Below are 19,014 nucleotides of genomic sequence, written 5' to 3' on the forward strand. Positions count from 1 at the left end.
CAGACAGGTAGAGATAGAGAGCAAGAAGACAGAAAGGGCTGAGCAGGGGACATAGGTTAAGGGGTAGAGTGCCTGCCAACCATGCACAGGCCTTAAATTCAAACTCAGTACCACCAGAAAATAAAAACAACAAAAAACACAAAACAAACACCATTAAACCCCCTACAACTTCTTTATAACTCAATTCCAACCTCACCTTATAGACCTTACAGAAAGATGACAGTTGTTAAGATGGCTCAGTGGTAGAGTGCTTGCCTTGCATGCATGAGGCCCTGGGTTCAATTCCTCAGCACCACATAAACAGAAAAAGCCGGAAGTGGTGCTATGGCCCAAGTGGTAGAGCACTAGCCTTGACCTGAAGAGCTGAAGGACAGTGCCTCGGCCCAGAGTTCAGGCCCCACAACCGACCAAAAAAAAAAAAATGTTGCTAATGGATTTTCCTTAGATTACTAAATCTACAACAAGTGACATATATGTTGAAGAGATTTTAAACCGTTTTATTCAAAATGAGCATGTGGTGTAACATATGCAAATGAAATCTTACAAAAGTCAAGGGAATCATTCTATTATGATCCAAATTATGGATAATCAGACTAAAGATTCTGGTTTACAAAGAATTTAATTCAGCATTTGTTATGGTTTACAAGAGTTTGATTTTTAATCAATCTAAATCCATGCAACACTGAACATGTTTTATAAAAACAAGAATAGTGAAAAATCAGTAGTTACTACCAAATTGTTAACCACAGCACTACTAAATTCATTTAGTAATCAAACATGAATATAAAATTTTCTAAAATCTTACGCATGTGGAATTGTGGTTTTGAAGATATCCAGTGTGCAGTTACAAGTTTTATCCCAGATTTCTAGGGTAAATTTTTCACCATTCAGAATAACAACATTTTCTAAGCAGTTTGTACCAGATCGTGCTAACTGCTCATTGTCTAGAAAAAAAAAAGCAATTCATTTACATATTACCAAAGTTACATGTAGCATTTTCTGTACACAATTGTGTCATAGCTGTTATAGACATACCTTGCTGCACACACCAGTATAGTTGAGCAAAAATATCATCCAACAGCACATCACTGAGTACTTCTAAATACTGGGTGAATACATCACAGATTGCATAAAGTGCATGATTGCAAGTTGTTGTCATCCATTCAGCTTTCTGAGGGGGGAAAAAGCCATTAAATGAAGGGGGAGAAAAAAAAAGAAGGGCACACTATCCATTAACCACTGGAATTAAAAGGGAAATATCTATACCCAGGGTAAGACTGATCAATCATCTTCCTACTTATGATTTTCCTACTGATGGACTTCCACATAGTTGGGATCACTCTGTGATCCACTAGGCATAGTGTGAGCCACTATGCCCAGCTCAGTGAATAAGAACTCATGGATACTTTTGCTCAGGTTAGACTTGAGCTGTATTACTTCTGATCTCTGCTTGTAAGTGAACTATCATACCTACTGTTGTTTTTTTCTTAGCAGTACAGAAGTTTGCACTTAGGGCCTCACACTTGCTACATAGGTACTCTTCCACTTGGTTGGTTGTGCTTAGTCTTATGTTTTTGCCTGGGCCACTCTGAACAACCACCACAATCCTATTTATGGTCTCCCAGTAGCTGGGATGATTGTTGTACATCTATTGCTACACACTCCTTACTGGTTCAGATTAGATCTCAACTTTCTGCCCAGACTGGCTTCAGCAAGTCTCCCAATATTTATCTCTGATAGCTGGGAATACAAATGCACGCACTTGGTTTACTAGAGCATCTTGATTTTAACACTTGAAACTTTTTTTTCTTTTTGACAGTACTTGAGTTTAAATTCAGGGCTTTTCACTTGCTAGGCAGGTGCTCTATACTTACATGACTAGTGCTTTCAGTCCTTTGGGCTATTCTTTGTTTTGTGTTGACAAGAGGGCTTGAAGTCAGGACTCTGCATTTTTTTTTAACCTTTTGTGTCCATGTCTTAGAGTTTATTTCGCTTAGCATCATTTTATATGGTCATATGAACATAGCTATTAAGCTGTTCTGCTCATCTACTAAGACCGTCCTAGACATATACTAATTATTACGAACAAAGGAAACAATGGCACTAGGATCTAATTTCCTTCCTTCCTTCCTTTTCTTTCTTCTTCTCTTTTTTGTTGGTTGTGGGACCTGAACTCTGGGCCTGGGCGCTGTCCCTCAGCATTTCAGCTCAAGGCGAGCACTCTACTACTTGAGTCATAGCACCACTTCTGGCTTTTTCTGCTTATGTGGTGCTGAGGAATGGAATCCAAGGCGTCATGCGTAAAAGGCAAGCACTCTACTACTGAGGACTCTGTACTTTTATTTGGCTTTTTCTGTTCAAGGCTGGTGCTCTATAACTTGAGCCACACCTCATTTCTGGCTTTTTGCTGGTTAACTGGAGGTAAGAGTCTCAAGAACCATGATCCTCAGATTTTATGCTACTGATCAGCTAGGATTACAGTAGTAAGCAGCAGCTGGCCTGCTCTGGTTGTTTTTGAGATAAGGTCTCACTTTTGCCCAGGCTGATATAGATGTATTTAGGCTTTTTGACACATCCAGAAAGGTAGGTGTGCACCACCACCATGCCCAGATTTTTCTGTCAAGACAGATGTCTTGTAAACATTTTCACACAAGTTGGCTTGGCTGGAATCTTGATCCTCCTAATCTCAACTTCCTGTATAGTAGGGATGACAGGCATGTATTACTATGCCCAGCTATTGGTTGAGATGGGATTTTTGAAAACATTTTGCTCAGGTTAGTCTTAAACTGAAACTGTGTTCTTCTAAAAGTTTGAATAGCTAGTAACATGTATGAGCCACGAGCACCCAGCCTGTACACACTATGATTTTTGAAACAATATGCATGAGTAATCACAGCTGGCCTCACTTTATGATATTCACAACAGGGATTAGCAAAGATCTAAATAAAACCAACTTTCCTGAGGTATGATTACTTCAAAACACAATAAAAGCAAGGGTCATAACAAACATGACTAATTTAATTTTTTCAACACAGAGAATAAATGCAGAAGCCTGTTGTAATAGGTAGGACAAAAATGGGAAATCTGGCACTATAGTGCCAAACACATACTAGAATCGATTTCTAGTAAGATACTGAAATAAAGCAAATTTTACTTTGTATTCTATTCAATTCAGGATAAGACTTCACTATATAAAACTAAATAAAGTTACTGGGGTTTCATAGTTGGTATAACATTAAAATGAATGAAAGAAACTGAAAAGCAAAAATAATGTAATGAAAGTTAAATTCACCTCTATTCCCAAATAATGTTCTTGTTTATAATTACAGTATTATTTCTTGTGTATTAGAGAAAACATTTTCAGGAATTCTTCTCAGTTCATTATGTTTAATTTGAAACACTAAAATATTTTGGGTAAAAAAATTAAAAATTGTTAACAGTCTGGAGGCATGGCTCAAGTGGTATAACACCAGCCATAAACAAGCAAATAAAGTGAGTGTGAGGTCCTAAGTTCAAGCCCAAATACTGCTAAAAAAAAAAAGAGCCAGGCGCCGGTAGCTCATACTTGTAAGCCTAGCTACTCCAGAAGGTGAGATATGAGGCTTGTGGTTCAAAGCCAGCCCAGGCAGGAAAGTCCATGAGACTCTTACCTCCAATAAGCTACCAGAAAACCAGAAGTGGTGCTGTGGTTCAAGTGGGAGAGCACTAGCATTGAGCTGAAGAGCTCAGGGACAGCACCCAGGCCCAGAGTTCAAGCCTCATGACCAAAAAAAAAAAAAAAGAGTTCTTAAAACTTGTTATACTAAATGAAATTATGAAATTTTGTGTTCTCTTACCTCTGTCTGTTGTTCTGGTAGTTTCATATTGTCAAAAATTCTGAAAACAATTCTAAATAAATCCTGCCACCAGTGTTTTTCATAAGTATGGCCGTATGTTTTCATTATTTCAAACATTACTGTTAAGCCCCTAAAATGACAAAATATAATCAGGAAAAGTTATAATACAAAAAAGCAGCCTCTTCCCAACTTTTACTGCTCACAAAGCTACTAAGAACATAAAGTTTAAAGCTTGTCTCTAAGCTGATCAGTAGTTTTGGCAAGGTATCAGGATACAAAAGTAACCCACAAAATAGTAGTTTTTCTGTATATCAGTAAAGTGCAGACATAGAGGGAAATCAGGAAAACAATTACATTTGCAGTAGCCTCCAAAAATAAGTCTAGGAATAAACCTAGCCCAGAAAGTGAAGAACCTCTACAGCAAAAACTACATACCCTAATAGAGAAACTGAAGAGACCAGGAAATGAAAAAACTTTCCAGGTTCATGGATCGGCAACATGAAAATGGACATACTGCCAAAGGTGATCTACAAATTCAATGCAATACCCATCAAAATCCCAATGTCTTTCTTTACTATGAGTAAACAATCTAAATATTCAAATGCAACTACACAGAAGACCCTGAGTAGATAAAAGCAAAGCTAGGCAAAAAAAAAAAAGTATTTCAATTCCAGACAAAAACAGCTTGGTACTTGCATTAAAAAATAGGCTCAAAGACAAACACTCATACTTACAGTCATCTGGTATTTGACAAGGGAGCCAAAAATACATGTTGAGAAAAAAGACAGCCTCTTCACTAATTTGTGTTGGGAAAATTAGACATCCCTATGTAGAAGATTGAAAATGGATCCTTGTATATCACTTTGTACTAATATCAACTCAAAATGGATCAAAGACCTCAAAGTCAGATCTATAACCTTGAAACTACTACACAGGAGGAGAAACATTAGAACTTACTGGCATAGGTAGAAACTCTTTGAGCACAGCTCCAGGGGCTCATCAAATAAAAGAGACTTGATGAATGGGATTGTATCAAACTAAAAAGTTTCCACCCAGAAAAGTATATAGTTACAAAGCTAAAAGACAGACTCCAGATCTTTATCTGCTATACATTTGACAAGAACTTACTTTTCAGAATATACAAAAAGCTCAAGAAACTAACGCTTCCCCCCAAATCAATAACCCAATTCATAAATTAAGCTAAGGCGTTAAATAGAGAGGAGAAGGGGGGAGGAGGAGAAGGGAGGAGGAGGAAAGGAGGAGTGAAAGAGGGTGGGAGGATGAGGAGAAACAGGAGGAGGAGAAGAAGGAAGAGGAAGAGGGGGTGGAGGGGGGGGGAGAGGAGGAGGAGGAGATGGTGGTGGTGGTGGTGGTCTTGGTGGTGGTGGAGGTGGAGGTGGTGGAGGCAGTGGTGGTGGTGGTGGAGGAGGTGGTGGTGGTCAATAAATAAAGGAGGAAATGCTCACAATCTGGCAATAAGGAAATGTAAATCAAAACAACATTAAGATTCCATTTCACCCCATTAAGACTGGCTATCATCCAGAATACAAACGATAACTAATGCTGGATAACTAATGCTGGTGAAGACTCCAGAAGAAAAGGGGCAAGAAACTACACTGCACTGTTGGTGGGAATGTATACTAGTACAACCACTTGGAGGGCAGCTGGGGGATTCCTCAAAAAACTAAACATAAAACTACTCTTGATCCAGCAATATTACTCTTACACATCTACCCTGAATATTACAAGTCAGGACACAGTAAAGACATTTGCACATCCATGTTCACTGCTGCACTATTGATAACAAGTTATAGAAACAGCTCGGATATCCTACAATGGATAAATGGACCAAGAAAATGTGATATATATATATATATATATATATGTATGTATGTATATATATATATATCATATATAACTTTACTCATCCATTGGAAAGAATATTATGCCATTTGCAGGAAAATGAATGGATCTAGAAAAAAATTATATTAAGTAATGTAAATGAGGCTTAGAGAGACCAAATGGAGGATGTCTTCCCACATATGTCAAAGTTAGACTAAATTTTTAGGTCTGTATTTTTATATACATATACAAGGTTTTGTGCCTATGCACAAAAACAAACTAAGAAAAGGATGGTATACTTAGGGGAAGAGTACAATGATGTAACTCTTTTGAACAATTAATAGACTATTTAATAAATACCAGGAAGCAGAAACATGTTTGGGGGAGGGATTCTGAAAGGGGAGTTACAGGAATGGAGAGAGGAAGGGTGAGCAAATGGAATCATATTCAATGTACATATATCATGTAAAACTTGAACTATGTAACTTGAGGAGGGGAAAAATGGGGAAGAATGATGGAAGGGATGATAGTGATCAATAAGCACTGCACTCATAACCTGACTTACAGAATTGTAACCTCTTTGTACAAATACTTAATTAAAATAATAATTTGAGATAGTTGTGCTATACAATAAAAGATTTCTTAGCCTATAACAAATTTAATCTTGCTTTATAGGGCTTTGATGTAAGGGAAGGAAGGAGGGCGCATTCTTTTATTAAATTTCTAATTACTGATTTTTGTATCATTCTATATTACTTTCATAATTTAAAATTTTGATAAATATATTCAAGTAACTTAACGATTCTTCCTGAAAAGACACTAAAAGAAATTTTATATAAAACTAAATTAATAGTAGCCTTAAGTATTTGTTGACAGGCCGTTTTAAGTTTGGCAGTCAAGACAAGAATGCCAAGAAACACTTTCTTCATTAAGCTTATCAGGAATGCCTATGTAGTTAAAATAGTAGTGCAAAAAAAACCCTTAAAGGATTCAACTTCAAACAAAAAATAACTCAAAGTGTATGTCTTAATATAGCATACTAAAGGCTAATTTCCAGAAGCAATACAATACTAAAATACTACATAATACTAAAAATGCATACCATGTAGGAAAACTTGGGAAACTGAAGTTTATTAAAATTTTAAAATTAACTATATTTGGTAGTCAAAAGTACAAGGTAAGCAAAACTACTTATATGAAATACAAAAAGAGTATACTGAGTTCTTGTCCAGTTATATAATACCCTTTATAATGATCATATGCATCTATGGAATGTCATAATGAAACCTCTAATGATTTTTTAAACATTTATTAGCATATATTAGTTGTTCAAGCAGAGCTACATTGTAACATGTCCACACATATGGACAGATCAAACTCACTCCTATCACTCCCTTTTCTTAAAATAATTTCAACAGGTTTCATTGCTCTATTTTCATACCTGGAAATAAACTACTTTGATCATATTCATCCTCCTGTCAGCTCTTTCTGCTCTCAATATAAGAAACTCCTAATTTCTATAGTTAATATATACTGCTAATTGAAAATGGTGCTACAAATTAATAATTCTTAATGCATTAAATTTGAAGCTAAGAATAAAAGTAGACTATAACCAAAATTTAAGAAACTAATGTATTTACTTTTCATCTTGCGGTTTAAAAACAATTTTAAACCCATATTCATGTTTTTTTAATTTTCCAATTTTATAATTAGTTTTGACAAAGCATATGATGTGATGTTCTGAACTTCTTTGCATATAAGAAAAGTCAACTCTTCAAATACTTGAATTCCAAATACTGATTGTTACCTGGTTCTTACATCTAATTTGCATCTATTGATGATACAGGATAACTCAAAGAGAATAGGGAACCATCCTCTCACCCACACCCTGTCTTCAGGTGCCACATTCATGTCGTCACTTGTATACTCCTTGAAAGCCTTCAAGAAGAAAACTTGGATTACTAATGGCAAACAAAACACATACATAGTCAGTGTTTTATTTCTCAAAAAAAGTATTTAAATGTTTTACTAATCAAGTGAGCAATTAAATAAGTAACAATGTATAAAAAGACAGAGTCTGTATAACTTCCCACAAACAGCACTAGAATGGAACCCAAAATTTGGCTTTTCTTCAACTGTCATCCGTTCTCTGCATCCTATTATTTCAGGTTCTCATTCTTGATATTTAAATAGAATTCCACATAGCCACATTAGCCACAGTGGAAAAGTATGAAGGTCAAATGAATCAATGTAGGTAAAAAGTACTAAGCACTTCACAGGTCTATGTTAATATATTGTAAAATTTTATTCTCAAATCTATAAATTCAGATATGTAAAATGACAGATTCTCAATTCAAATTTTGACTTCAGAACTTAAGCATACATTGATCCAGAGAGTTAGTCTCAGTGCCACAGAGCCACAGGCAAACCACTAACATTATTAAGGAATGGTCAAAAACACAAGCTGGGGTTAGATCTAGCCCTAGTTCTGTTTTATAGCCCTAAACCTATGGGCTATCAAAACCTGTGCTTTAGTTTGCTTAGCTATCACCTATATTACCTGCCTAAAAATGTATTATCTATTTCATAAAATGATAGGAAGAGTAAAAAAATTAATACATGTTTAGAAAACACCTGATAATACCTTTAATATTGTTAAAATAGCTTTGGTTGGCAACATCATAAACCATACTTAGAATTAAGATCAAACTAGTTTGGGGTAAACTGAAAAATGCTTCATACCCTCATTTCCAAAAAAATCAGATTTCAGACTAGAAATACATGTTTGGCAAAGTTCTGTTAACTAAATAAAGTTTTACCTGAGGTCTTTCAGACACATATTTTGCACAATGGCGAATAAGTCGAATTGCTTCCATACTTGTGTCTGGGAAAGCTGCATTGCATGCAAATTCAGACAAACACTTCACTGCATCCTGGAAAGAATCAATGGTGGCTGGAAAGTGTTTTTCAAATACAAGGGCTAAAACAGAGAAAGATAAATCAAAGGTAACTATAAGTATTCAATTATTCTTAATTGTACCAAAATATGTCAATCTCCAAGATGTATGAAATTTTTTTTTTTTTTTTGGTCAATCATGGGGCTTGAACTCTGGGCCTGGGTACTATCCTTCAGCTCTTCAGCTTAAGGCAAGGGCTCTACCACTTGAGCCACAGGGCCATTTCCAGTTTTCTGGTGGTTAACGGGAGATAAGAGTCTCACGAACTTTTCTGCCTGGGATGGCTTTGAACCATGATCCTTAGATCTCAGCCTCTGAGTAGCTGGGATTATAGGCATGAGACATCAGCACCTGGTTAGATGTATACATATTTCTTATAAGCTGTTAAGGACTTTAACATCCAACAAATATGAAATTTAAGTCTGTCTCTATTGTTTACTTACATGTCCTGGTATGTCTGTTTTATCTACTTTATAAACACAACTCCTAATAAAGTGACTGGTACAGTGAGGTACTGAATCAACTTTTGTTGAATAAACACACAAAATTACTCAATGTCTCTCTCTCTCTTTTTTTTTTTTTTTTGTTTTTGGTTTGAACTCTGGGCCTGGGCAATGTCCCTGTGCTCTTCAGCTCAAGGCAAGCGCTCTACCACTTGAGCCACAGCACCACTTCCGGTTTTCTAGTGGTTTACTGGAGATAAGAGTCTCACGGATTTTCTTGCCTGGGCTGGCTTTGAACTGCGATCCTTAGATCTCAGCCTCCTGAGTAGCTAGGATTATAGGCATGAGCCACAGGCGCCCGGCTTCAATGTCTCTATTTCTTGATGTACAAAATGAGGATAACTATTCTCACAGGAAAGTATTACTTACAAATGTTTTATAAATTATAAATATCAGGTGCTCAAATAAGCACTTAATAAATGATGGCTTTGGTGATGCCATGATTCTTGATGCTGCCAATAGTCAACATCACCATCTTCTATAGAGGCTTTACTCATAATTTTAATATTCTAGATCTCTTACTAATTCTATCACCTTGGGCAGATTACTTGTTTCTCTAGGTCAGTTTCCCAATCTATTAAGATCACTTTAAAAAATAAGAAAGGGATAAGATACTAATATCATGGAATAGAGAAAATACATAAAAAATGACAGTGATATTATAAATACTATTTACAATACAATTATGGCTTATTTTGGTTTTACAAATCCTGTAAACTTTTAAGCCTGTAATAGACCCATAGTCTTACTGTATTTATCATCTGAACACATTAAGCTTTTTTTTAATACTTGAACACAGTGAAAAGAACACTCACTGACAATGTGCCCTGTTGTTTGAAATGCAAGTTCCACTATGCTTTCATCTTGATCAGATGCAGCTAGGTGAAATACAGAGAAAATGTTCTTCCATCCAGACCGAATGTTAGCAGCTTGAGAATTTACCATCTGTGCTATACACCGTACAACCATATCTCGAATTGTTGGAGACCTAAAATTTCAATGTAATTGTTTAGATATGCATACCAATGAAACTCAACAGCCTTTCCCCCCCCTTATTTGTTCCCTCTGTCATGGAAAGTAGTAAGACTATTCTGATATTATTCAACTTAACAATCATAGTACCTGTTTCGTTTCATTATATGTTCAAAAGGTCTTAAGAAATCCTTCTGGAATCTGAAATTTGCAAGCTCCCCTTTCTCTAAAAACTTCATTGACAATTGCCTCAAGGAGTCTACTGCAAAAATAGCGACATCTTCATTAGGATTACAGCCAACCTGTGATGACAACAGTAACAACAATGTTACAGTAAAACTTTAATGTCAGTGGTGAAAACATATACTGCTTTTATTTTTTGCCTTAGAACAAACATGCTTCAAGATCTTTTTTGTTTGTTTCTTCTTTTCCTTCTTCCCTTCTTTCCAGTCTCGTTCTCTTGCCTGCCTGCCTGCCTCCCTGTCTTCCTTCCTTCCTTCCCCTCTCTTTCTCTTTCCTGTCTGTATTTTTTTCTTTTTCTTCCTCCCACCCCCCATCCCTCCCTCTCTTTCTTTCTTTTTTTGAGAGGTCTTGGCTGTGTAGCCAACTCTGGACTTGATCTTGAACTTGGGATTTCCTCCCTATCCTCCGAGTACTGGGATTATAGGTATCAGCTAACATTCTTGGATGCCTTGCTAAATTTAATTATGAAAAAGTAATAAACAATTGCTTGTAAGGAAAAAAGTTGTATTATGAGTAGAAAATTTAAAAAATCTCCTAAGGTTTTAGTACAAATAAATTTATTCAAATACCTTATTAAAGTGATCTCCAATAACTTCCCAAATCCGAGACCACTGCAATCTTATTCTTCCCATGTTATAATATGATATTTCTACTATTTTTTGTAGACTAAACATTCTTGGGTGTGTAGTGGAAAGTAATTCATCCATAGACACAGCACAGAGCCAACGAACAAAATCCACTACAACATAAATACATTAAATTTTTTAGTTCAACTTTAAATGGTCTTGGTTAAAAGTCAGTTTCTAAGTAGAATGAATACATGCACTTACCAATAGCATTTCCATCTAGCCTTGTAGATCCTGTGAATATTCTGGGGAGAATAAAATACGGTTTAGGAACTTAAAAAGTCTTACTTTTGCTACATCAATTCAAAAGTAAGTGGCTTGGAATAGTAGCCATTTCTATCTGTTAAGAGGAGAGAAAAATCAAGTATTCAAATGAGTATATTTATTATTACTGTTATTATCTGGTAGCTTACAAAGGGGCTCCAATTCCATAAGTCAGGTTATAAGTACACTATTTCTTAGTCAATATCACTCCTTCCTTTGTTCTCCCCTCTTATCCCCATCTGTCCCTACTCTCAAGTTACATAGTTCCATTTTTATATAGTGTACATTGAATATAATGACTATATTTGCTTATCCTCCCTTCTTCCATTCCTATGCTGTCCCAAATGAGTAAATTTTCCACCTTACAGTTTAGTAATAACAAGTATATTTGGCTCTTTCTCCCTCGTACATTAATGTTACTAGAATAAGTGTACAGTGCTGTAATTTTATTACTAAATTTATAAACACCATACAGATATCTTATGGTATTTAAAAAATAAGAAAAATATTTCTTTGTAAAACCAATGAACTGGTAAAATATTATTAATAAAAGACTTCAATTTTTCATGATAATCTACTAGTTTATAAGCAAGTTCTTAAAAATTATATTCTATTTCTGTAAGTGATGTACATTTGATTAGAAAATTCAACAAACTGCTCTTGGTCTCAATTTAACCTAAAGAGGCAAAATCACTTTTTTTAGGGCATTCAAAGGTTTAGGGTTAACATACGCTATAGTCCAATCTGCTTTGTTGTTTTTTTCTGTGTTTCAGTTTCATAAAAGATTTTCACATAAACATATTCATCTTTCCTTTTTTGTGAATACACCTATTCCAAGGCTTAAATTTGAAACCTGGGCACACTCAAGGACAGTGCTCTAACACTTGGGCCACACCTCTACTTTTGGCTTTTTGTTAGTTAACTGAAGAGTCTCATGGACATTGGACATTCCTGCCCAGGCTAGCTTTGGACTGTAATCCTCAGATCTCAGGATCCTGAGTAGCTAGGGTTACAAGCGTGAGTCACTGGCGCCTTACCTCACCAATTTGAGCCGGGCGCCAGTGGCTCATGCCTGTAATCCTAGCTATTCAGGAGGCTAAGATCTGAGGATCATAGTTCAAAGTGAGCCCAGGCTGGAAAGTCCGTGAGACTCTTATCTCCATTAAACCACTAAAAAACCAGAAGTGGCACTGTGGCTCAAGCAGTAGAGTACTCACCTTGAGCTGAAGAGCTGAGGGACAGTGCCCAAGCCCAGAGTTCAAGCCCCACAACCAAAGAAAAAAAAAAAGTCTGCATTTATACCCATGTTCTAATTTTTGTAAACAAGGTTATGTGGCTGTTAACAGATTGAACAGTAGTCTTCATCTTAAAATGCATATGACAGAATTTACCTGATAAAAGGAAACCTGAAAGGCAGGTCAAACAATAAACTTAAAGATAATTATAATAACACTAATAGCTACCACTTATAAAGTGAATATTATAAACACTCCACAATGAGTCCAAGTTAAATGGTATAGGGGAAACAACAGAAAATGACAATATAAACAAGAAAGCATTTACTTTTAACTGAGAAGAAAGTAAATGGCAAAATGTACAGGAGTAAAAAATAGAAGTAGAAATGGAGACTATCCAATAAGCTAAAGGTGGCGAAATGGTGGCAAACAATGGCCAAGGACACAGAGCTACATTCACAGTCAGGTTCTGCTGACTGAGAGTACAGTGGAAGTTAGTGATCCTGAACATGGCATTCAAATCCCTACGATGTTATCCCAGGCAGGCAGTAGTCTACACTACTTCTAATGTTCTACTAAAGATAAGATATGTGGCAGAATATAACAGTCTTTGCTGGGATTTCACAAAATCAAATTTATAATTTTTCTATATGAAAAGCAATGAACACTATAAAAGAAACAGGTTAAGAGTCTTGATTATTAATATTAGAAGACATGGCCTAAAAACTGCAAAGGAAAAATGAAAAAAAGAAAAGTTTGGCAACATTTTTGCAGAAATAAACTGTATTCAATGCACAAACAGACTATATTCCTGGTAAAGTTTACCAGTGATTAAACTACAATGATCCAGAGTATGAGATAGGTAACTTTTTTTAACTTTCACAAGTACAAGTAAAACATTACTGGACAGTCTGTTTTGTACACAGTTCAGTAATATTTATCAAGTTTAACAATGCCTAGAATACTTTACTAATCCAGCAAATGCTAGATACTACCAGATTAAAAAGTCTAGTATTTTCTTAAATTCTCATGGTACAAAATTTCCACAAAAAGCAAGGAGATGAGAAAATCACCTTAAAACTTAAGTGGAGTGTGTGTGTGTGTGTGGCTTGAACTCAGGGAGTGTGTGTGTGTGTGGCTTGAACTCAGGGAGTGTGTGTGTGTGGCTTGAACTCAGGGACTGGCCACTGTGTGTGTGTGTGTGTGTGGCTTGAACTCAGGGACTGGCCACTGTCCCTGAGCTTTTTTGCTCAAGGCTGGCTCTCTACTACTTGAGCCACAGTTCCACTTCCTTTGGATGGTTAATTGGAGGAAAGAGTCTCATGGACTTTTCTACCTCGGCTGGCTTTGAACCTTTATCCTCAAGTATCTGCTTCCTGAGTAGCTAGGATTAAAGGTGTGAGCCACTGGCACCTGACTAGAATTATTTTTTGTTTGCTAAGAAACAAACTATAAAGAATTTAAATATAGACTTAAGTCTCCCTTGTTTAGTTCTTATATTTGTAATAATTGACTATAATATTCAGAACAATAAATCTAAGATGGGGAAAAAATGAGTTAAGTACAGAAGTCTTCAGGGTGATGCCTGACAACAGGCTGTCTTGAGAACCAGTGTTCAATGAGTTAGCTATTGTCCAGGACTGGAATACAAGATGAAAGTAAAATAATATATTCAAAGAGAAGTTTAATAAGATTGTGAAATCTATCACCCCAAATAAACACATACTAAATTAAAGAGTCACCTTTTTGTGATAAGTTAAAACTTGAAACATTGAGATTTTGTATAATATTGGATAGGAGATTTATGCCTATAGAAATATCTAGAGTAAGCTGGAGGTAACAGTGTACTAACACAACTTGTACAATGTTTTCTCAGAAATGCCACAAATTCTTAAAAAAGGGAGACATATTTTGTTCATGTCAGTTATACATAACCCTTGTACCAAACAATGGATAGAAGGTCAAATTAGAAATAGATGAGGTTGTATAAAGATTATCATGGAAGCAGAAGTTGTAGGAATAACACTGAACCTTGCCTGAATAGTCTCATAATGACTAAACATATCCTCATTATTTAATAACATGGCTCTGAAGATATACATATATGCAGAAAGGTAGAGAAGAGTACACAAACAGAAACAGGTTGGCCTGATAGGTAGACAATCTCTCACTGCTCAAAATTCTCTATGGATTAAAGAATATAACAGTTATTGTAATAACCAAGACATGATTTATGGGAATCAAGACCTGTTTATGTGAGCTGAAAACACCAACAATACTCATCTCATGAGACTACTGAAAGGATTAAATGAAGTAAAATATATGTGCAAAACATATAAAGTGTCCCTTACATCATAGGCATAAGAAATACACACCTTTCTTCAATCTTCAAAAAAAGGGAAATGACCCCACTACTTTAGAAAATAATAAGAAAGAAAAAAAATGCAGCAAGTGAAATTCAGGAATTATTTTTCAAGGAAAATATTCCAGGGAATACTTTCAGGGTCAGTAATTATTGAATATTTTTGTTCATTTTTTTGGGGGGTGGGGTGGGGGGAGTCTGGTCGTGGGGCCTGAACTCTGGGCCTGGGCGCTGTCCCTCAGCATTTCAGCTCAAGGCTAGCGCTCTACCACTTGAGCCACAGCACCACTTCCAGCTTTTTTCTTTTTGCTTATGTGGTACTGAGGAATCGAACCCAGGGCCTCAGGCATGCAAGGCAAGTGCTCTACCACTGAGCCATCTTTCCAGCCCCTTTTAGTTCTTTCTTAATGCAAAAAGTTACTGAAATAAATAACAAGTCACTATGAATCTCTAGGGCATTTGAAAAAAGATTATGGCATACACTTTTTGAAATTTCCATAAAAAGTAGTAAAAGCAAAAAAACTAAATGTCAGTGTTTCAACTGAGAAGCATTTATTCCGACATAGCTAATCTTCAAATGAATACTACAAGATTAGTTCTATAGGCTGGGCATTTTAAAATCTGAAATATTCCACAGTAAAATAATCACAGTGTGTGATTTCTTTTAGAAAACAAAATCAATAATAATGTATATAATACACAATTTTAAAGTCCTTCCCAAAGAAGCTTATAATGATTTCCAGTAATACTTTCACTTGTATCATAATGCAGTTTTACATCATGTAATCATAAAAGATAAATTACCCTGAATTTTCAGAGTGATAATAAGAATACGTTTCTATACAGAAAATAAAACATTTATGTTTTTTTCCATCAAGATTAACACTCCCTAATGCTCATATCTATTTTAATTTAAATTTTCATCCCATTTACTTCCATCCTATTCTAACAATGAAGAAAAAATTACAGTACTTCACTGAAATTGCAACATAACTCAATATAGTCTTATTTATTTTGGTAAAGTTTACCAGTGATTAAACTACAACTAAACATTGAAAAATTCAAACTGCTGTCATCTCAAAATCAAAAAGAAAATGAATACCTTACCTATCTACAGCAACAACAACACTTTGAGAACTGGTTTCTCCAATGGATTCCTGAATACTCGCTATCTGCTTCCAGTCCACATTTCCTCCAACTATCACACATAAAACAGAGTAATTTTAATTTAAAAATAATTCAGTGGAAAAACACACTCATAGTTCTAAAAATTAGTTCTAAAAGCATTTATTTTTTAAATTAAAAGCATCAAGGCTTTAAGTGATCATTCTTTTTGGCATCTGTGACAGGACAAATGTGTTTCATGAGATACTAAATAATAAAGAAGACATGGTATAAGGCATGTTTACAAAAATCACACAAATTAGGAGTTAATGGTATTAGACAAAATTAGTCTTAATACTTAAGAAATAAAGTATTATCTTCCATTTATTGTAATGATGCCTTTTGTGGATGAATCCAATTCTATATGTTAGAGTTTCTCTATTATTTAATCTTGAATTCTCTTATTTCTAAATGCATTGAAAATTCTACCTGTGTGCTCTAAAATTCTCTCATTCAAAATATTCATTTACATTTTCCCTAGATTCTGTATATTAGACAGTATAAAACATCATCTCTAGTTTTCAGATCCTTAATCTTAAAATCAATTGTGGCATTTTTTTTTGCTTCTCCATCATTAATTCAATTAGTCACTACACCTTCCCTTTGACTTATTTTTTATTTCTATTGCTTTTCATCCTACTTAGTTTAGGCCCTCATAATTTTAGTCTTGGATTTCAGAAACAATCACCAGACTGATTTCCCTCCATTAATTATTCCCTTCTCTTCTATCTCCTACCAAATTAGTACTAACTCAATACCTTTACTGTACTTACTTTTGGGATAAGGTATAAACTCTTCAGCTTAACACTGAAGATACTTCCCCTCAACATTTTTAACTAGTATGTGTTACTATTTATGCTGTCTCTTAAAATTTACCTATCAAAGTCCAATGTGAGTTCACAAGAAGGATTCCTCTACATTATACTATTTACAGACAGTTCCACATAAATTATTGTTGCCTTCTCACCCAGATTTAAAGTTCCCTAGCCAGGAATCAGTGACTAATGCCCGTAATTTACACTACTTGAAAGGCTGAGATTGTCTAGTCTAGGTAGAATGCTAATGAGCCTGTTATCTGAACAATGTGGGAAGCTGAAATTGAGAAGACCAGTTCTAGGATAGTCCTGGCAGACCAGTCTGCAAGACTCTATCTCAATAGAAAGAAGTTGAGTATAGTGGTATACACTTGTCATCCCAACTCTGACAGCAAACCTAATACAGGTTAAGTGAATTATAGTCCAGGTGTGCATCTGGGCAGGAAAGAAGACTACGTCAAAAATAACCAGTGCAAAAAAGTGTTGGAGGTATCATTTAGTGGTAGAGGCTAGCGAGAATGAGTCATGATTTTGACTGCCAGCACCATCTAAACAAAAACTTCCTCAATGTTAAGAGACTAGGATGTGTGTGTTTGTATTTATATTTCTTTTATATTCAAAGGTCAAGTCTAAACTTTGCTTCTCCCTTACTGAAATAATTATTTATGACTAAAAATGTACTGACAGAATATTTTATAACTATGTTAACATTTTCTTTTGTTTTCTTGGGTTAAATATGGGTATTTTCTAGTCATTCTGAACATTCAGGAAATTTCTGTACTGGCCAAGAGTAAGGACTATGTCTTTAAAAAATGTATAGAACATAAATGTTTTCAGTAGTTGCCCCAATTATCAATTATTTCATACTAGACTTTCAACACTTATCTGCTTAGTCTTAAAAGCAAGTTTTTTACCATCACTGTTCTCCTAGCCCAAGGAAACTGAAGAGTGCTTTACTGTAGCAAACAAGTCTAAGCAAAAAAATACTACATTCCCTACTAGGCATTTTGCTTTCCTCAAAGGGTTAGACGTTATTTTGTCTAATTTCCCTAATTTTATTTCACTGCTACAAAAAGGTGATTTATAATGAAGATGTTAAAAAAAAACTTTGATATCTAAAAAAGAATGTACAATCTTCTTACCTAATCCTAGACCCACAAATTCATCAGGAGCCTGATCTTTTGTTCCAGTAAGAGATCCTTCTCTGCCTCTCACTGTTCCTGAAATGTATCGAGGTTTTACTCCAGTTCCTATAAGTTGTGCCAGTTCCAACTGACTGATGCACTTCAGAATCTTAATTACAAAAAAAAGGAAAAAAATTAATTTTATGTTAAAAATATACTCAGTATTTGTATGTGTGAAGGCTGGATACACACATTATTAATATAAAAAGCTAAATACATTTATGTAAATGTATTATATAAATGTAAATGTACTAATTTCCCCCAAACATTCAAGCATATCAGGGATAGAATAATTATTAGTACATAAACATAAACCAAACTGCAAAGTTAACAATGTTTATACCTCATGCCATGAATTTCCTAAATAATTTCCATCTGTATGAGCCACTGTGATAAGTGTTTTTATTGTGTCAATATTCTTCTGTTTCATTTCAGTAATACCAGAACTCACTGTAAGTAATGTAAATCTTGCTAGTGCCTGGACATATGCATCTCTTTCCAGCTATAAAAAAGAGAAAAATATATTTATATGCTTAAAAATACAGCAAATTAACTTATTTCATACTGAAAAATTCTTGTTATTTAGTAAAATTTCAACCGACATATAATGGAATGCATTTAAAACCCAAAAACGTATTTTTCATTTTAAAATGATAAAGCAGAATAATTACTTATAAAATCCAAAAGCAATGGAGGTATGAATTCAGGTTGCAGTTTTAATATTAACAAGTTTATAAAATAACACATTGAACAATTTCATTTCAGTTACTATGTGAATTATCAAAAACTTGATTTATAAACTTGCTGTTTTCTGCAGGCTGTGTTTTGTTATGTACTTTGTCATAATGTTCATAATTAAATATGAAAAAAAAATTTTTTTGGGGGGGTGTCTGGTCATGGGGCCTGAACTCTGGGCCTGGGAGTTGTCCCTCAGCTCTTCAGCTCAAGGCAAGCGCTCTACCACTTGAGCCACAGTGCCACTTCCGGCTTTTTTCTTTTTGCTTATGTGGT

The 19,014-nt window shown here is 35.0% G+C and overlaps 1 protein-coding gene across 1 annotated transcript in view; it reads right to left on the minus strand.

Moving 5' to 3' along the window:
- Window positions 1-19,014, minus strand: part of Arfgef1 (ADP-ribosylation factor guanine nucleotide-exchange factor 1 (brefeldin A-inhibited)) — an 86,761-nt gene that overhangs the window by 20,328 nt on the left and 47,419 nt on the right. The window contains exons 20-31 of the mRNA XM_013034476.1: window positions 18,347-18,505; window positions 17,962-18,112; window positions 15,948-16,038; window positions 11,184-11,224; window positions 10,923-11,092; window positions 10,261-10,412; window positions 9,954-10,126; window positions 8,498-8,658; window positions 7,486-7,616; window positions 3,837-3,966; window positions 1,036-1,171; window positions 806-944 (exon numbers count right to left, since the gene is read on the minus strand). Coding sequence (XP_012889930.1) covers window positions 806-944; window positions 1,036-1,171; window positions 3,837-3,966; window positions 7,486-7,616; window positions 8,498-8,658; window positions 9,954-10,126; window positions 10,261-10,412; window positions 10,923-11,092; window positions 11,184-11,224; window positions 15,948-16,038; window positions 17,962-18,112; window positions 18,347-18,505 — 1,634 coding nt within the window. The remainder of the gene's footprint in view (window positions 1-805; window positions 945-1,035; window positions 1,172-3,836; window positions 3,967-7,485; window positions 7,617-8,497; window positions 8,659-9,953; window positions 10,127-10,260; window positions 10,413-10,922; window positions 11,093-11,183; window positions 11,225-15,947; window positions 16,039-17,961; window positions 18,113-18,346; window positions 18,506-19,014) is intronic.

Source organism: Dipodomys ordii, unplaced genomic scaffold (assembly GCF_000151885.1).
Source record: "Dipodomys ordii isolate 6190 unplaced genomic scaffold, Dord_2.0 Scaffold190, whole genome shotgun sequence".
Lineage (NCBI taxonomy): Eukaryota > Metazoa > Chordata > Mammalia > Rodentia > Heteromyidae > Dipodomys > Dipodomys ordii.